General features: G+C 44.5%; 2 protein-coding genes and 1 non-coding gene across 4 annotated transcripts; all 3 read left to right on the forward strand.

Moving 5' to 3' along the window:
* The first annotated feature begins 463 nt into the window (after window positions 1-463).
* trnae-cuc (transfer RNA glutamic acid (anticodon CUC)) lies at window positions 464-535 on the forward strand. Its single transcript has one exon. It is a non-coding gene; the product is annotated as a tRNA-Glu (tRNA).
* Window positions 536-1,514: 979 nt separating this feature from the next.
* LOC139607396 (CAAX prenyl protease 2-like) lies at window positions 1,515-5,084 on the forward strand. 2 transcript variants are annotated; one of them, XM_071460175.1, is made up of 8 exons: window positions 1,515-1,700; window positions 1,799-1,901; window positions 3,052-3,135; window positions 3,745-3,823; window positions 3,923-4,090; window positions 4,370-4,441; window positions 4,678-4,740; window positions 4,823-5,084. In XM_071460175.1, the coding sequence occupies exons 1-8, from the start codon at window positions 1,564-1,566 to the stop codon at window positions 5,041-5,043; spliced, it is 927 nt and encodes a 308-aa protein (XP_071316276.1). In that variant the 5' UTR covers window positions 1,515-1,563; the 3' UTR covers window positions 5,044-5,084. The 2 variants fall into 2 exon arrangements, with proteins under 2 accessions (XP_071316276.1, XP_071316277.1); XM_071460176.1 differs by lacking the exons at window positions 1,515-1,700; window positions 1,799-1,901 and adding an exon at window positions 2,435-2,565.
* A 6,753-nt stretch (window positions 5,085-11,837) lies between these two features.
* Window positions 11,838-16,087, forward strand: LOC139607391 (complement component C1q receptor-like). Its single transcript, XM_071460163.1, has 2 exons — window positions 11,838-12,903; window positions 14,119-16,087. Exons 1-2 carry the CDS (start codon window positions 12,468-12,470, stop codon window positions 15,852-15,854), a joined length of 2,172 nt encoding a protein of 723 aa, XP_071316264.1. The 5' UTR covers window positions 11,838-12,467; the 3' UTR covers window positions 15,855-16,087.
* Window positions 16,088-16,491: the final 404 nt, after the last annotated feature.

Raw genomic sequence — 16,491 nt, forward strand, 5'->3', positions numbered from 1 at the left:
CTCTGGACATAAACACACCCTTTGTGGAGCTGATACTTCATGTATTTTTATTAGGAAGTGCAATGAACCTCTCAGCTCTATGGTAAGTTTTGAAGTTTAAGATAATTGAAACATCAAAAAACTTGAGTTAAAAACACCAAATATATTTTTTTGAAATGTTGTATGTGATGTTTCATAATTCAAAAATATTCAACATATTGCATCGGTTTATGAGCACAGACTAACAGACTTACACAAAAGGCCACTTTACCCAAATCAAACAGTAGTGTAGGCTATATGGTTACAGCTGTGTCGGAAAATTAAAGTTTTTCAAACATTTGATAATATGAAGTTTGCTTATTGACTTATTTTTTTCTTCTTCATTTAATGTGCAACTAAAACTAAAACTGAAATAAATTGAAGCTGTCGGCAGATTTCCTTTTCCTTCAAAATTTTTATCATATTGCTTACATCGATGAACATCTCCCTGGTGGTCTAGTGGTTAGGATTCGGCGCTCTCACCGCCGCGGCCCGGGTTCGATTCCCGGTCAGGGAACACACCTTTTCCTGCATGTGTCACTGATGAACTCTGTCAAAATTGATGTACTTAATCTCAACCTGGATTTTGTCCACTAGTGTAGTAGTGTTTACTCCCGCTCTCAAACATGTGTCCCTACACCTTTTAGCTTCACCAGGCTAAATGTTGCTTCTCATTTCATCCTATCAAATGTACATAATGATCATTTACCAAACAAGACTGCAGAGCTGAATCAAGACCTCTCAACAGTCTCAATCAACATTTAACATTTGTTGTAGAGCCACTGTGTTATTTTAAAGGTGGTCCTCTAGTCCTTGGACTGTAGCTTATACAGTTGTATGGCAAACACGTCTGGGCAAATTACATATTTTGTTGAGTAGGTACATAGCAGTGAAAAGACAACAGCTCAGAGTCTTTCTCTTCAAGTTCGTACATATTTTTAGGCTGTCTTGCACACACAGCATGTTTAAGATCCGCCCACAGGTTTTTAATCATGTGCAGGTCAGGGGGGGGGAGGCTGTGAGGGCCTTTCCAAAAGCTTCAGTTTGTGTTTCTTGAAGTAGTTCATGGTGGATTTTGAGGTCTGCTTTGGATCATTGTCCTGTTGTAGAAGCCAACCTCTTTTCATTTACATCCAGTACTTGCTGATTTAGTGGAATCTATTCTACCCCCATGTTTAACAGTTGGAGTGAAGTAAAAGTGTGTAAACCATTTCACATGCAATGGCTGCATTTACTTGTTTTTATTTCAAAATCAAAAAATATGTAATGTGCCCTGGGGTTCCTAAACATTTGTGTACAACTGTATCGGTAAAGACAATAATTATAACCCACGTGTGTGTGTGTGTATGTGTGTGTGTGTGTGTGTGTGTGTGTGTGTGGACACCTCTCCATGTAGAGAGTATTAGAGCTAAGCAGCTCTCTCTAATCTGAACTGACAGCCTGGACTGAGCCAATCCAAAGCATGATGACTCTGACCTGCTGTTGTTAGCCCTCGCTCACCTGAGGAACCTCCTGAAGCTCTGATTTTACACCCTCGGTTCTGTCATGCTGGAACCAGAACATGGTCTTATAAGGCAGGTGGAGCACGCCCACACAAAGTGCTGGGTGTGTGTGCTGAGCTGCCTTCTGCTCGCCTCCGTGTACGTTGGCAGTTTGTACGTCTGGAGAAGCAGCTTACCCAGGTATACAGCTCAACAAAAGTTCTGTGACAGTGCTGTTTGACTGGGCTATTAAACTGCTTTGTGTGTGTGTGTGTGTGTGTGTGTGTGTGTGTGTGCAGGGACCATCCTAGTGTGATAAAGCGTCGCTGTGCCAGTGTGCTGCTGGTCTCAGCACTGTCACCTGCGGCAGTGAAGGCATGGATTCACTGGGCTGATATCAGGGTGAGTACACATGGAGAAAAAAAATCAACATCTGCATCAGAGTTTGTTTCTTTAATTCTTCAGCTGGTGCATTTTGCTGCATTTCACTACATCCTAACAAATTAAGTTCTTGCTGTTTAAATACTAATGAGCTGTTCTGTGCTATGGGGATGAGCCCAGTTTGTGATACAGTAGGAATCTCTAATAGTGGTGGAATAAAACTAAGCACTCGTGCTCAGGTTCTGTGCTACAGTGCAGATTTGTGGCGCTTCATGTTTACTTGAGTATTCTACCCCACTACAGTTGAGAGGGAAAAACCCTGTCTGTTCCTGTCTGCAATTATCTGTCACGCCTCATGTCTCAGCCCTGTTTGTTTTTGCCATTCCTGCCACCCTCCATCCTCCCACCAGATGCCCTCGGACCTCCCTCCCCGTCTCAGCCACCTGACTCCCACACCCACCTCACCTGCTTCCCATTCCCTGATCAGCCCACAGCGTATGTACCAGTCGTCTCTCCCCAGTCATTTGCCAGATAGTTGCGTCACTTGTGCCCTCCCGTGACCTGTTTTGCACCGGCCTGTTGTGACCCTTAATGATCACCATCTCCTCTAATAAACTCATTGAACTGTTCCTGTCTGCATCTGGGTCCTCCTTCCTGTTTCCTCGTGCCAAGCATGAGACTATCGGTAAACTTAACAGAGGAACATCTCAGCCTCCAGATAATCTTTGACAGACTTTGTCCGGCTAGAAAACACACACCTCTCTGTTTAATGCAATACAGTTCAGCAGCATCACAAACCACAGTCACCAAGCTTCTATAAAACATCATTATCTCACGTGCCTTGCATTGGACTGTGTTAGTTTGGGTGTGCCTAGTGTGGACAGACTCATTTCTATTTCTTGTATAATGTGTACTCAGATAATCACGTTCACACTGTATGCACTCACGCTATTTACAGTAAGTAAAAGTAACCATCGTCCCTCCTCCAAGGGATTCAGTGTCTTTCTCAAGAACACTTCACAGAGGGAACTGACCCCTGAACCCATCCAGGTGAAGGGCTGTGTCTTCATGAGGCGTGTTCACAAACCATAAGCATAAGCATATAGGGCTTAACTTAACAGTCACTTTTGGGTAAAAGCTTTGTTCATAAAGGTTTGTCTTGCCTTTCCAGGTTGATGTGTCTGTCTGGGAGCTGATGGGAGTCCGTCTGGAAGGTTTTGTTCCTGCACTCATACTGCCACTGCTGCTAACCATGGTAAGTCAGAGAGTCCCCACCCAGATTAAACCCTCAAAGATGATGTCTGTATCCCTAACAGCGATTAGGAGCAAATGTTTTCTTTGTTAAAATCACAAGAATTAGACTATATCCAACTTAAGCACCTGCTTTTCACAGCTGGTTACATAATATTGCTTGGCTAAGAGCACTGATTTGTCTGCACCGGGACACACCTCAGGATCAGAGGAAAAAACAAACGCAATAAAAAAATATTAGCTTTTAACTATTTTTACCACTTTATTTTCTTTAACCTGCCAGACCTAAAGTCAACCTGAGAACCTATCAGGTAAATTTGCTTGGATGAAAGAAACAGTACTCTGTGGATCCTGTTTCCCTTTTAGCACGTTTTATTTATGCTGCACTAAGCCACTTTTGACATTTCAGAGATTCAGTTTCCATTCCTGCTGCATTACAGCATGGCTTTACAACCTCCATGAAATCTCTGCATTTTGTAATGATATCCCATGAGCATGCTTTAAACCACACATTGAAAAACTGTGCCCTGCTGTTTCTAGATCCCCAGCTTTAATCTTTTTTTATATACTTCCACTTGATGCTATAAACAGCTGATTTTATTCTAAACATCAGGTTTTTTATCTTGGGCCCCTGGTTCATTCTGCAATGGACGACCCTGATGGCTTCACTACAGAACTGCAGTCTGTCCTGGGTGAGTTATACTTCGTGTGTGTATATATGTATACACGTATATGTGCTTGCATGTATTTCATGTTTATGTCATAATAAAGTCTTGACTTAATCTTCCCAGATGTTCAGTCGTGGAGACTCTGCGTCAGAGACGTAGTGTGGCTCAGGAACCAGGTGGTGGCGCCAGTGACGGAGGAGCTGGTGTTCAGAGGGGGCATGCTGCCCATGCTGGTGCCATGTGCAGGACCCACAGCTGCCATCTTTGTGGCTCCACTGTTCTTCGGTGTTGGTATGGCAACCAGATTTTCAGGCTGTAAACAACTCATGGTTACAATCTATTTTCTCTCTTTTACAAAAACATGACTCAGATTAACAGACGATAAAATACATGAATTATTTTTAATCATGAATTAATTTAATGCATTTTGTTTTTGGAATAAATGATTTGCTCTTTTTGCCTAAATACCCGTTAGCAAGTGCTGTATAATTTCCAATGATATGACAATTGTTAACCAAACAAACTGTACATTTAACCACAATTCATAGCTCTTTTACTGTGTAATTCTAGCTCATCTCCACCATATCATAGAGCAACAGCGCCTCCAGAGGGATGGTATGAGTGTCATTCTCCTGGTGGCAGGTCAGTCGGCTCACAAACCTCCCCTCACATAAACCAAAGTGAAACAATGCAAGTAAAATGATAAAAAAAATGAAGGTATATATGCTATAAAAATGTATCATTTCCATGGTTGATGCATCTTTATAATATGGACATGGGGACACAGATACATTTATCATGAACCATACTGATTTCATGGAGGAAGATGATAAACGTGACTCCTCTATTGAACGGCTCTCCATGCTGTTCTGTTGCAGGGATGCAGTTCTTGTACACAACTGTGTTTGGTGCCTTTACTGCCTTCATATTCATGAGAACTGGTGAGAAGTGGAGAGGACAGCACATTTACTTGCTACTCAACGACAGACCACGCCTCATTAAATCTCTCGTCTCTTTCTATAGGTCATATTGTGGGTCCAGTTTTGTGCCATTCGTTCTGTAACAGTCAGGGCCTGCCTGACATCGGCTTTGCCCTGCAGCACCGTGAACGCACAGCTCTACTCTTCTCTTATCTGATGGGAGCCCTGCTGTTTCTGGTGCTGCTCTTCCCGCTGACAGATCCCTTCTTCTATGGTGCCATTCCCGTCTGCAGCCTGGCTCCCGCTCCTGAGCCTGTATGCTAGATCAAATTAAATGCAAGACAGTCACAGTCACGCTCCTAAAACTGCGTCTTTGTGTGTGTGTGTGTGTGTGTGTGTGTGTGTGTGTGTGTGTGTGTGTGTGTGTGTGCATGAGAAGAGAACGATTCTAGCAGTTCAGACATTTCCTGCATGGTCGAAAATATTTCCTACTGTATTGAAACTCAACACCAGAACAACTTTCACTGGGTGAGAGAGAGACAGAAGTGTGTGTGTGTGTCTCAGAGACAGACAGATGAAGTGTGAAAGCGAATGAGTGAAAATGGAAGGCAGTGGTGGAGACAGCAGCTGAGAGAGAAAGACACATATATGCAGACAGAAAGAGTGAGACAGACGGACAGAAACACAGACACATGGCCAACAAACACACAAAAGGAACCAAAGTGGTGGGAGGTGGCTATGTCAAGTCACATTATGAGGACAAATAAGGCCATGAAAGGCAGACTTGTTCTGAAGATAGTGAGAAAAATGGTGAGAGCCAGAGGCAACAAGAGCATTGCCAACAGACGAAGAGAAGAGAAGGGGAGAGGAGAGAAGAGAAGAGAAGAGAAGAGAAGAGAAGAGAAGAGAAGAGAAGAGAAGAGAAGAGAAGAGAAGAGAAGAGAAGAGAAGATTAATGGAGAAAAGACAAGGAAAGGGGAGGATGGGGGGAAACATTAGTGTGTCCCCAAGGAAATTCAGAATGTGGAGAAGGAGAGGAGGGGAGAGGAGAGGAGAAGAGAAGAGAGGAGAGGAGAGGAGAGGAGAGGAGAGGAGAGGAGAGGAGAGGAGAGGAGAGGAGAGGTCATTCAGGGTCAGTGGAAATGGTGAAGGGTTACAACTGAGAGGTGAGAAGCTGTGTCTGCTTAGATTTATGAGACAGACTGGCGAGCTGTTCATTAAAACAACCTCAACCATGGAAGACAAAGTTAACTCACATGCCCTTCTGCAGATGACTGGATCATGGCATGTATTTCACTGTATTGTGTCCAACAAATGTCCAGACATTGCATTTATATAGTGTGCTATGAGATATAATGACATGTATTGAGCTTCAGAGGTGCTGGTAGGATAGATGTTTCTCCCTGTTCTCCAGTCTTTATGAAAAACTGAGCTAAGAAATTGAAAGAGCATATTTCCCAAACTATTCCTTTAACTTGAACTTATTGTATATCAAGGCATGAACTGGAGTCTTCTGTGTGTCTGAGTGTGTAACAACTCCCCATTACTTTTAGTACCAACTAACATCTGATGACAAACTAGGATTTATAATCTGTTCGACTGTGAAAAGATTTAAAGGGATTAAGGGGGGGGGGCTATTTCAAATCTTTATTTATCCAAGGATAGACTGCTGATTTCTCATCACATCGCCTCTCTGCTTCACTTTCATATATTTCATCTCAGTCATACTTGGGACCCTTCCAGTGCAACAACACAGACTTCAGTTGCTGGCTGCTGAGAGTTTGAGGATTTTGGGAGACTTTGCTGCTCTGCATCAAGCTTGACAGGAGTTTTTGCAATAAGCAACTATATTACCTATTTACCACCACCCCCCCCCCTCCCACCCCCCCACCCCCCCACCCCCCCGGTGTTTTTCCTAAGAGAATTACACGCAGATAAAAGCTAACAGCCTTTGATTTGGCAGCCACCGCCTGAGACTGTAAGGTGGCCGCTGCCTCACAGCTGGGAATGTGAAACGAAGACAGCAGAACAATAGAGAGGAAAGAAAGAGAGGCTGTTATTCAGCGGCACTGCACAGGGCTGGTCTGCAGAAGATTTTAGCGCTGTGGTCATAGGGGATAATTTACCTTCCTTTGCTGATGCTGCTTTTTGAGCTGCAATTGAGACCAGGTCACATGAGGGATGTGGATGTGGGGAACAAAATGTGAAGTTTAAAAAGGGAAGAGAGCAGATCGAAGAGGGGGAAATGGTGCAGAGGGAAGTCAGACGTGTGCTGAGTTCTCTCAAAGGTCCGACAGGCTTTGTGCCTTTGTGTCCAGTCCCTTTCTTGTAGAGTCATAATCTTTTCTTCTCACTGTTAATGCACTTACCGTTACACACACACGCGCGCACACATGCAGATGTCTCCCTCCTTGGAGAAATGTGACTGTATCATGAAAGACACTACAAAGAAGTGTAAGATGCATGCGTGCGTCTGTGTGTGCATGTTCATGGCTGTGTCTATGGAAAAGCTGAGCCTATCATCTGGTAAAGGAATAATCTGTCAGGAATTATCCTGTCCCCGCGCTGCCTCCATCTCTCTTTCTGCCTCTCAGCATTTTCTTTAAAACCTTAACAACCAGGCTTTCTGTTTGTCTGAGGTTTGTTTACACATGTGTGATCCTTTCATATATTAGTGTCACTCGAGCTTTTACTTGTCATGTCGCTTTTTTTTTTTTTTTTTTTTTTCCAAAGCTAAAAAATGTTTTGTGGACAGCTAGAGCTTAGTCACTGCAGTTTCCATCTGCAGCCATGTTTGTTTTAAACTTGTCATATGACTCCTTACCGAAAATTCAGTAGCAGCTGTTCACACAGTGGTATTTCATTTTCCACCTTTTCCGTTGTGTAACAGATTAAAGAATGTCATGCAAGGATTATTATAAATGAGAAACTCTTACATTGTTTTTCAGGCAAGTAAGTAAATGGAGAAACTAATTACATTTCCAAAATCCTACCTATGCACTGAAGGTTGCTATTCTGCAATCTGAACATCTTAAATTGTTCTACTGGAGCTGCTCAGTAGATAATGGTAGGGGGCTGTGTTTAGACTGGAAAGCTCCCACATGTGAGCATGAGTGAATATGAGCATGAAGGAAGGAGAAAATGGCCGAAGAGCATATTACCTGGTCAAATAAAGGTTAACACATGCTGGCTTGTAAATAGACATCGTAGCTATTTAGACAGCTGTGATGCAGGGTTACCAACATCTACCTCTAAAAGTGTCCAAACATTTTTCGTTGATGGGCTTCAGTAACTGTAGATTTCAGCTGGCAGGAGTTTACTCTCTTTGGATTGAACAATTAGACAGCGATCCCAGTCTGCTCACATGTTTGTGGTGAAGATTTGTTGACAGTCTGGGTGTGGAAGGGGGGCATTCATGTCTGCTATGAAAGATGAAACATATGGACCTTGTAGAAGAAGTGGATAAAAGTATCGTCTTTTTCCTCCAGTCCACAGAAATCACCAGGAATGCCTACACTCCATTATTTAACCACAAGGCCACAGCTAATTGCTTCAGTGTGTGCATGTGCATGTGCGTGTGTGTGTGCGTGTGTGTGTGTGTGTGTGTGTGTGAGCGACATAAGACACCAGTGGTTGGGAAAAATGAACAACTGACGTGTCCTGCTGTATTTGATATGGCACAAATGCTCCAATAGGCCTGAATGTTGTGAGTCTATTCTGCACTGACCCAAGACAACAAGGAAATAACAATGTACTGTAGTTTCCCTGACATCACTGGGAAAGTTTGGTGACCTCGGGACCAGCGACAGTCTGACTTATTCAAGAGAAGAAGAAAAAAGTTGTCTTTAATTATCCAAGCAAAAGCAGGGAAAAGTAGGACACTTGTAAAGTGGATTACTTTCCAGGCTGTTTGTCCTTTAGTGAGTTAGCCTATTTACACCCACGCACTTTTATACAGAAACAGAAATATATATTTACATATATGCAATTGGGATATTTTGTCTTCCACAGTTATTTCTTGTGGAATATATGAAATAACACAATTTTATACTGTAAATATGTTTCCACGTATATATTTAACACATTTAACTAAAACAATTGAAGTTGTTGCATTTAGTAACAAATCCATATGCAAAGTTGACAATATGCACTCATGACACAATGATAAGGTGCAAAAATACATCAAATATATGGTTCTGTTTTTCTCTACCAGTGCTCCACGCTCACAGCTGGAAGCTGCTCAGTGCATAAGCAGTCTGATGTGTTGGGTGATAAGGGCTCCTCAGTAGTGGTGAGGGAGGTCAGAGTCAGGGAGGGGCAAGTGCTTCTCTTTCCCTTTCCCCACCCAGATTTATCCTGCTGGTCTGATTTTAGCTCAAAGCATAGAGCTGCTATCGGGTTGCAGGTATTTTAGTCACATTTTAAGTGCTGCGTCCAAAAGTTTCTGCAACTTTCAATCTAACATTCACCCCCACAATGCACAAACGTTGGCCAGGTGTGCAGAGGTGACAAAGCAGGCAAGGTTTGTTTGCCAGCACTTATCCTTTACACTACTGCGTCTTCCACTTTTCATGTCGACAAACAAGTGCAGCAGTACAGGAAAGATTGTCTGCATGTTCATTGTAATCCCCATATTCAAATGGTTATTGCATAAGCATGGCCATCTGTAAACCTGTAAAATCTTCCTTTCCAACATGGTTGAGCAACATGCTGTACAAACTGTTTCTATTCTAGCACAACCCAGCCCTTTGTCTCAGTATATACATGTTACATGTCCGTTGACTGAAGGAAAAGTGTCTAAAACGTATTATCAGTCCAGGTACCAAAGGTTTAGTGGCCACCAATGAACATCTAATCAAGAACAGCTACTGGGCTGCTAGAAAAAACGAGTGAGTGGTTGAAGTGAAATGGAGAGGCCAAAGAGCTGGAAGATACAGTTCAGCTGCTTGGAAGCTACAAGTTGAGAACGTATCAGAGCCAATAACGATATGTGGCAAGTGGCTGGGAGTCAAGGAGGTAGAAAGTAGTCTGTGTCCGAGGAGGTGGGGAATATAAAGTCAAGAAATCTGTATGTTCCATTAGAGGTCTTTGGGTTGGGAGATAGAGCAGCTTGGAGGTACTGTAAGTGGATTAATGTGAAAAGGGGGAATTGGGAGCGCAGGACTATGGAAAGGAGAAGTTTTGTCTGTTCTATCAATTACATTTCTGGAATGTGCTTCTGGAGGCGTGGCTGTCTGAGAAGGAGGAGGGGTTAACCAGGCCAAATGATAGAATAAACAGACCGAGAACTGAGGGTTTGGGGTAAAAGCAGGCGTTCTGTGGGAGAGATTGCTGACTCGGGAGCCCAACTAATGAGACTTAAAGAGAAGAGGGGGAGAGGAGTAGCAAGATAAGAAAAGGGAGGAGGGCAACAAGAAAAGAGAGGAGGGACAAGAGGGATGAAAGAATAATAAGGAAAGGAAGAGAGGAGAGGAGGATGGGGGTAGTCCAAGAAAAAGAAAAGCAAAGGAAGACCAGAGGAGGATGAGGGATGTGGAGGAGGAGGAGGAGGAGGAGGAGGAGGTGGGGAACAAGACCAAAAGGCTCTTTAGGTTCTCCCGGATCCTGAGGTCTGGTGTTTGTTCTCCCTCTGGTTCTGATAGTTGTTACATAACTGGAAAAGACTGCTGAACAGTTAGACTGTATATATTCTGTCTGCCAAAATCAACAAGCCACAGCCAGCCGACTCATCTGCCGTACACAGGGAGAACGCAGGCTTGGACGCACAACGTGCTGTGGCTAATAACTGATTCAATGACACATAGAGCATGACTTTTCCATCTCATCATCCGGGTGAAATGTCGCTGTCATTTTAAGGTTGCATTAAACAGCAGCGCTCCACGCCAGACCTAGAGGAAAGCTGCAGCATACAATAACGACACTAAGCTGCCTCAATTGTGTTGTCACACTTTCCAATGAGAGGAAACATGATGAGCATTGATGTGAAGGTCTATTGTTTGCCCAAACACTTTTCCACTCATTTTGCTTGGGATTGTTCAACAATTTCAGCTTGTTTGTGTGTGGTAGACCTTCATTTACAGTCTCTCGCCCTTCTGTTTGTCAGCAGCTTCAAATCTGCAACATTCCCGTCGGGGCTTGAAACCTCAAATCACAGTAATTGGTTTCATTTCATATCATTTGGCTTTGCTTGCTGCATCGTTATATGGAAAATGAAAAAGATCATATTTTTCTTTTTCATTCATTGACTTTGCACAGGACGTACCGTTCATGGCGGACAGATCATGTGACGGGAGTGGAGGTACCCCTGGTCTACACCCCTGCTCCCCAGCTATACTGAGAGGTCAGGCTGATGCACATCTGGCATTTCCTGTTTCCTCTCCTCCTCATGCCCCCGAGTGGTAGCCACACACATATTGAGGAACACTCATGCATAAAATTAGACATCTGTGCCCATACAAAGTTATTGTATAACTGTGCATACACACACACACACACACACACACACACACACATTTATGCATGGTCTAACAGGTATTCCTGTTCCTTACTCAAATGTTCCCATTGGCCTGTAAAAAACTTCCAGCTGGCATAGACTTGGTAAAGAGACAGAAAAAGAGAGAAAAAGGGGGGGTGGTGACAGACAAAGAGGAAAGAGAGTGAAGGGTGAGAGACACAAAAACACTGAGAGGCTGACAGAGAACAAGAGATACAGACAGACAGAGAGACAGAAGGTGGAGGAGAAAAAGGAGAAGAAGAAGAAGAAGAGGGGGGAGACAAACTTTGCATCTCACAGAGCTGACAAACACTTTCCACTCCTGTGGATGCTGTGCTGTGTGTGTGTGTGTGTGTGTGTCTGCAGCCATAGGCAAGATGGGGGGACAGAACGGTGCCGTATGGTTTTCATAACTCTCTGAGGGTTTTCAATTCTGCCCCCCCCTCCTCCAGCACACACATACACACACACCACCACCAGTCCAACCCGTCAACCCCTCCAGCCTTCCCTTATACACTCACACACTTTACCAGCCCCCTCCTCCAAAAACACACAATTCTTTTTCCTCTACGTAGCCCCCCCCCCCCACCCCCCTCCTTCCACCCTCCCCCATCTTTCTCTCTTTCTGAGGTTCAGTCAGAGAGTCAACTTTGCAGAAGCAAGAAAGCCCCAGCAGGATCGGATACAGGAGAGGGTTTTTGTCACTGAAATTCATCAGATTTATGATGGACTCCATTTAACTCTTTTGGACTTAACTGAAGGGCAGAGTGCTCCATTCAACTATTTCTGAGCTCTGGACTCCACTGGTACTTCACTGGACTTTATTTTGGACCTGTATTGAGCTCAGCTGGACTTTCTAAGAGATTCCACTGGACTGCATTGGCTTCTGTTAGTTTTATTTAGTATCTTGTGAAATCTGTTTCACTGCGGCAGCAGCACTGACAGTTTGCTGATGAATGGAGTTTGATCGATTCTGCACTCTAGGGCTATTTGTCTTAAGGCTTGGGCAATCTAAGCTAAATTAAGGAAATCAGATGTCAGTTTTGGACTCATCTGCCTCACATTACTCTAAATAGCCGGTCAGTTGGACCAGATTATTTATTTAAATACACAAACAGGATAGTTGCAGTTTGTTAATTTAATTGAAGTGGGGGAAACTGGGTCAGGTTTGTTTGGATAGGTCAGAAAAAAAATTTAAACCCTCCTTGATTTATGGTTGGGATACTTATTTGAATGTTGGCCTAGTTTAAACCTCATGTCTTGGTGGAGGATGCAAAAGACCATCAGAAGCAGTAGCAGCTGCAGCAGCATGAGTCTCCTGTGTATCCTGTGGCTGCTCATGGTCTGTCTGGCTCCTGGAAGCCAAGGCCAGAGGCTGAGGGAGACGGAGGCAGAGCAGCCAGCTGCCAGGCTTCAGCTGGCGGAGAAAGATGCAGTCTGCCACCCAGAGGGATGCTACAGTGTCTTCATGCAGAAGCGAACCTTCAGGGAGGCTGGGCGGAGCTGCCGGGAGCGAGGTGGGACCCTGGCAACGATGCATACCCACGAGGCAGCGGGTGTGGTCCATGAGCTCCTGTCGGCCATTGAGACACAGGGGACCAGGTCAAGGTTTCGCCTCTGGATTGGGCTGCACAGACCTCCACGCCAGTGTTCATCCACCCGACCACTCAGGGGATTCGTCTGGGTCACAGGCAAAGTCTCACCTTTTTGACATTTGATCCTTCACTGTTCCTAGCATTGACTTTCATCACCATATCAACCATTTTATTGAATTTTTAATAGGTGAGCTCAGATACAGTGTTCCTAAAATAGAAAAGCTACCTAATGGTACATTTTCTCTCACAATTAAGCATTTAAGCTTCTGAACATGATCTAATGGAAAATCTGTGCGCCAGCATTACTGAGGCTAGATGTGGTCAGAAATTCATTAGTTAGTTAATTACCTTCTCAACTAAATTGGTTCTGGGACTGTTTCTAGCTGAAACTGTAACTTCTCTGTCAGACTTTGGTACCCGGGCCAGCCTCCAGAGCTCCGCACTGAATGGTTATTACATTAACTGCTTTTGTTTCACAGAGACAGAGCTGGCGCGACAGGGGAAGTTCAACCCCCTTTTGACCTCACCGCCACCCCTCAACCTGATTTAGTCATTACACAAACCTCGCCTGTTAAAAAACCAGATGGGTTTTTTATCACTCAGTGTGTCTGCCTCACTGTCTCCTCACTTAGAAAAGACATTCAATTTTTTTTTTGTACTCTGTCATCATTTAAAGGATTGATTTACTCAAACTTACCCCAAGTGGTAACTTCCAGTGGAGATAGTTTTGGTTTTTTGCCCAGGCTTTGATATACATGATGTTTGATATTTCTATTTAAACCCCAGTACAATGGATGTGAATGGAAATTTGTCTGTGGTGGGGTTTTTTTTCAGCAGTGGTTTGTCTTTCAAGAAATAATTCCATTATGACCTTGGTTAATCCATTGTGAGTTTTTTGGATCAAGTATGTTCATACAGTGAACGATGATAGAGACACATTAAATTTGTTGCAAAAAGTGTGGTTCTTACTAAATGTTGTTGTCTGATCTGCTAAAAGTTCAACGAAAGAGCAGCTCTATACCTGCGGCAATTGTACAACTATAAGATATAACTATAACCCTACCCTCACCACTGGAAGCGAAAGAGGGACTATAGAATAATATTGCTACAAAATAACCATGGCATTTTAAAGCCAGTACATTGAGGTGAGTCCTAGTGGTGATATCAAAAAAGCCAATGTGTCTGACAGCAATGTATACTACTACATGCTAATTCTAAACCAGATTAGACAGTTAAAAATAAAAACAAGAGAACTAAAAAGAGGGATTTTGTACCTTTACTGACCTGGTCCTTGTCTTTACTTACAAATAGGAGACCAGGATGGCCAGTTCACAAACTGGCTCCGTGAAGACACCCCTGGGACTTGTACGGCCCCCCGTTGTGTGGCCATGACCGTCCACACTTCGGAGAGCGGACGTGAGAGCAGTGACAACTTCCGGTGGCTTGATGGCTCCTGCGCGCTGCCCTTGGATGGATACGTTTGCCAGTACAACTACAAGGGAATGTGTCCACCGCTGGAGGACGAGGGTAGGGGTCCAGCTGTTTACACCACCCCATTTCACCTCGTCAGTGCCCTGCTGACTCACGTCCCTTATGGGTCTGTAGCCACTGTGCCATGTCCTGCAGACAGCTCGGACCCAGATGCTGAGGCTGAGCAGACTGTACTGTGCATGGAGAGAGATGATGAGACAGTGGGCTGGTCCAGGGATGCCCCACTCTGCTCGTCCAGTCCACAGAACCAGGACTGGTGTAGTGGGGACCACGGATGTGAGCAGTTCTGCCAGAACACAGACACAGACTACTACTGTTACTGCTCTGAGGGTTTTACGATAGATGATGATGGGTACAACTGCAAGCCTGACCCTCTAAGCCAAACTGACCCCCCTGAATTATCCTCTGACTCTGCTGGCCCCACTGACCAGCCCCACATCAATCAGGTCTGTGTGGAGATGGGGTGTGAGTACAACTGTGTGGAGACATCTCGGGGCGTCCGCTGCACATGCCCCCCGGGCTACCAAATGGGCCCAGACGGCCGCAGATGCTCTGATGTAGACGAATGTCAACAGCAACCATGCCCGCAACTCTGTGTCAACATCCCAGGCACCTTCCACTGCACTTGCCACCTCGGGTACCAGCCAGATGATGAGGGCGAGTGCGTGGACATTGATGAGTGCCTCGATGAGGGCAGCTGCGAGGGCACTTGTGAAAACACAGTGGGGTCTTTCAAGTGCCTGTGTAACCCTGGGTATGAGGAGGGCAGTGAAGGAAAGTGTGTAGATATAGATGAGTGCGTGGGGGAGTCGCCCTGCCAGCAGCAGTGTCTGAACTATATGGGTGGGTACCAATGTTACTGTGACAATGGCTATGACCTGCAATCAAATGGACTTAGCTGCCTACCTTCGCCAGATGATGAAGAATATTCCACTCTGACCCCTGACCCCAGCGACTCCGCTCACATACCTGATGTGGACCCTAACCGTGACATTCCCTGGTCCACCTCGTTCACCCCTGACCCGAACTTTGAAGCTGACACTAACTTTGACGTTGACTGGCTCACAGAGGCTCCTGAGGGGCTCTCTCCTGACATGGCTCATGGGCGAGACAATTATCTGAACCAATGGGACGACCTGTCACCAAAGCGATATCAGACAGCCCCGTCCCCAACGCAAAAATATAACACGGGCAATGAAATTGATAAAGAGGCTAAGACAGGAAGTAGAGAAGTTAGTGGTGGGGTGGAAGCTGAGACTACAAACGGGTCGGCCACCGGGACTGGGGGTGGGGAGGGATCTAAGATGGATGAGGATGTCAGCGGCACAGGGGAGGTTGGAGCTGGATCCGCTGATGGTAAACGGAAACACGACAAGAGCTGGCTGCTGGTGGCCCTGCTGGTGCCTCTGTGTGTGTTCCTTGTAGTGATGCTGGCTCTGGGAATTGTCTACTGCACCAGCTGTGCTGTGGACAAGAGCCTGAGCTTCTCGGACTGCTATCGCTGGATACTCCCTACGACGCCTCCTGACAGGAGGAACGGAAAAACCCAAGCATGAACCCTTAAATAAACAAACGCAGATGCACGCTCACACACACAGATGTGTCGAGCACCCAGATGTCTGTTAACATTTCTCTTGTGGTGGAGGACCGGTCAACTACTATTTTGATGTAGTACAGCTGATTGGCTCTCATCAAGGAAAACTTAATACTTCCTGTTGCACACCCTTTGTAAATAATTCACTCTCTCATCATGTTTTTAAAATTCAATAAAACCAATAAACTGATGAAATGCTGTGTGGTTTGTAAGCCTATCTCAGTTATAAAAGGAAATAGTGTCTAACTAGGGCGATGAACAAAAAGAAGTGTGTGTGGAAAGAATGCTGGTGGTTATGATTTTATGGCTCCATATGTGTAAAAACAAATGAAAGACTTTGGTGATCTTTCTAAGCCAAATTTTGACTTTCAATAACAGTTAAAGAAGGGGGAGAAGAAATGGGAGGACAAATGCACTCCAAATTTCTTCAGTGTGCTTTAGACATTTTGTTAAAGAGTAGTATTTTGCCCATTCATTTGGGTTCCTGCGAGTGTGGGCATTCTGGGTGATAGCCTAACAAGCCAAACAAGGTGTTAAAAATAAAAACATAGATATTTGTGTCAACTTTCAGAGGAAAAGGACATTATATGGATGAAAAC

Source organism: Trachinotus anak, unplaced genomic scaffold, assembly GCF_046630095.1.
Source record: "Trachinotus anak isolate AG129_WGS33_773 ecotype Australia unplaced genomic scaffold, CSIRO_AGI_Tana_v1 ptg000024l, whole genome shotgun sequence".
Lineage (NCBI taxonomy): Eukaryota > Metazoa > Chordata > Actinopteri > Carangiformes > Carangidae > Trachinotus > Trachinotus anak.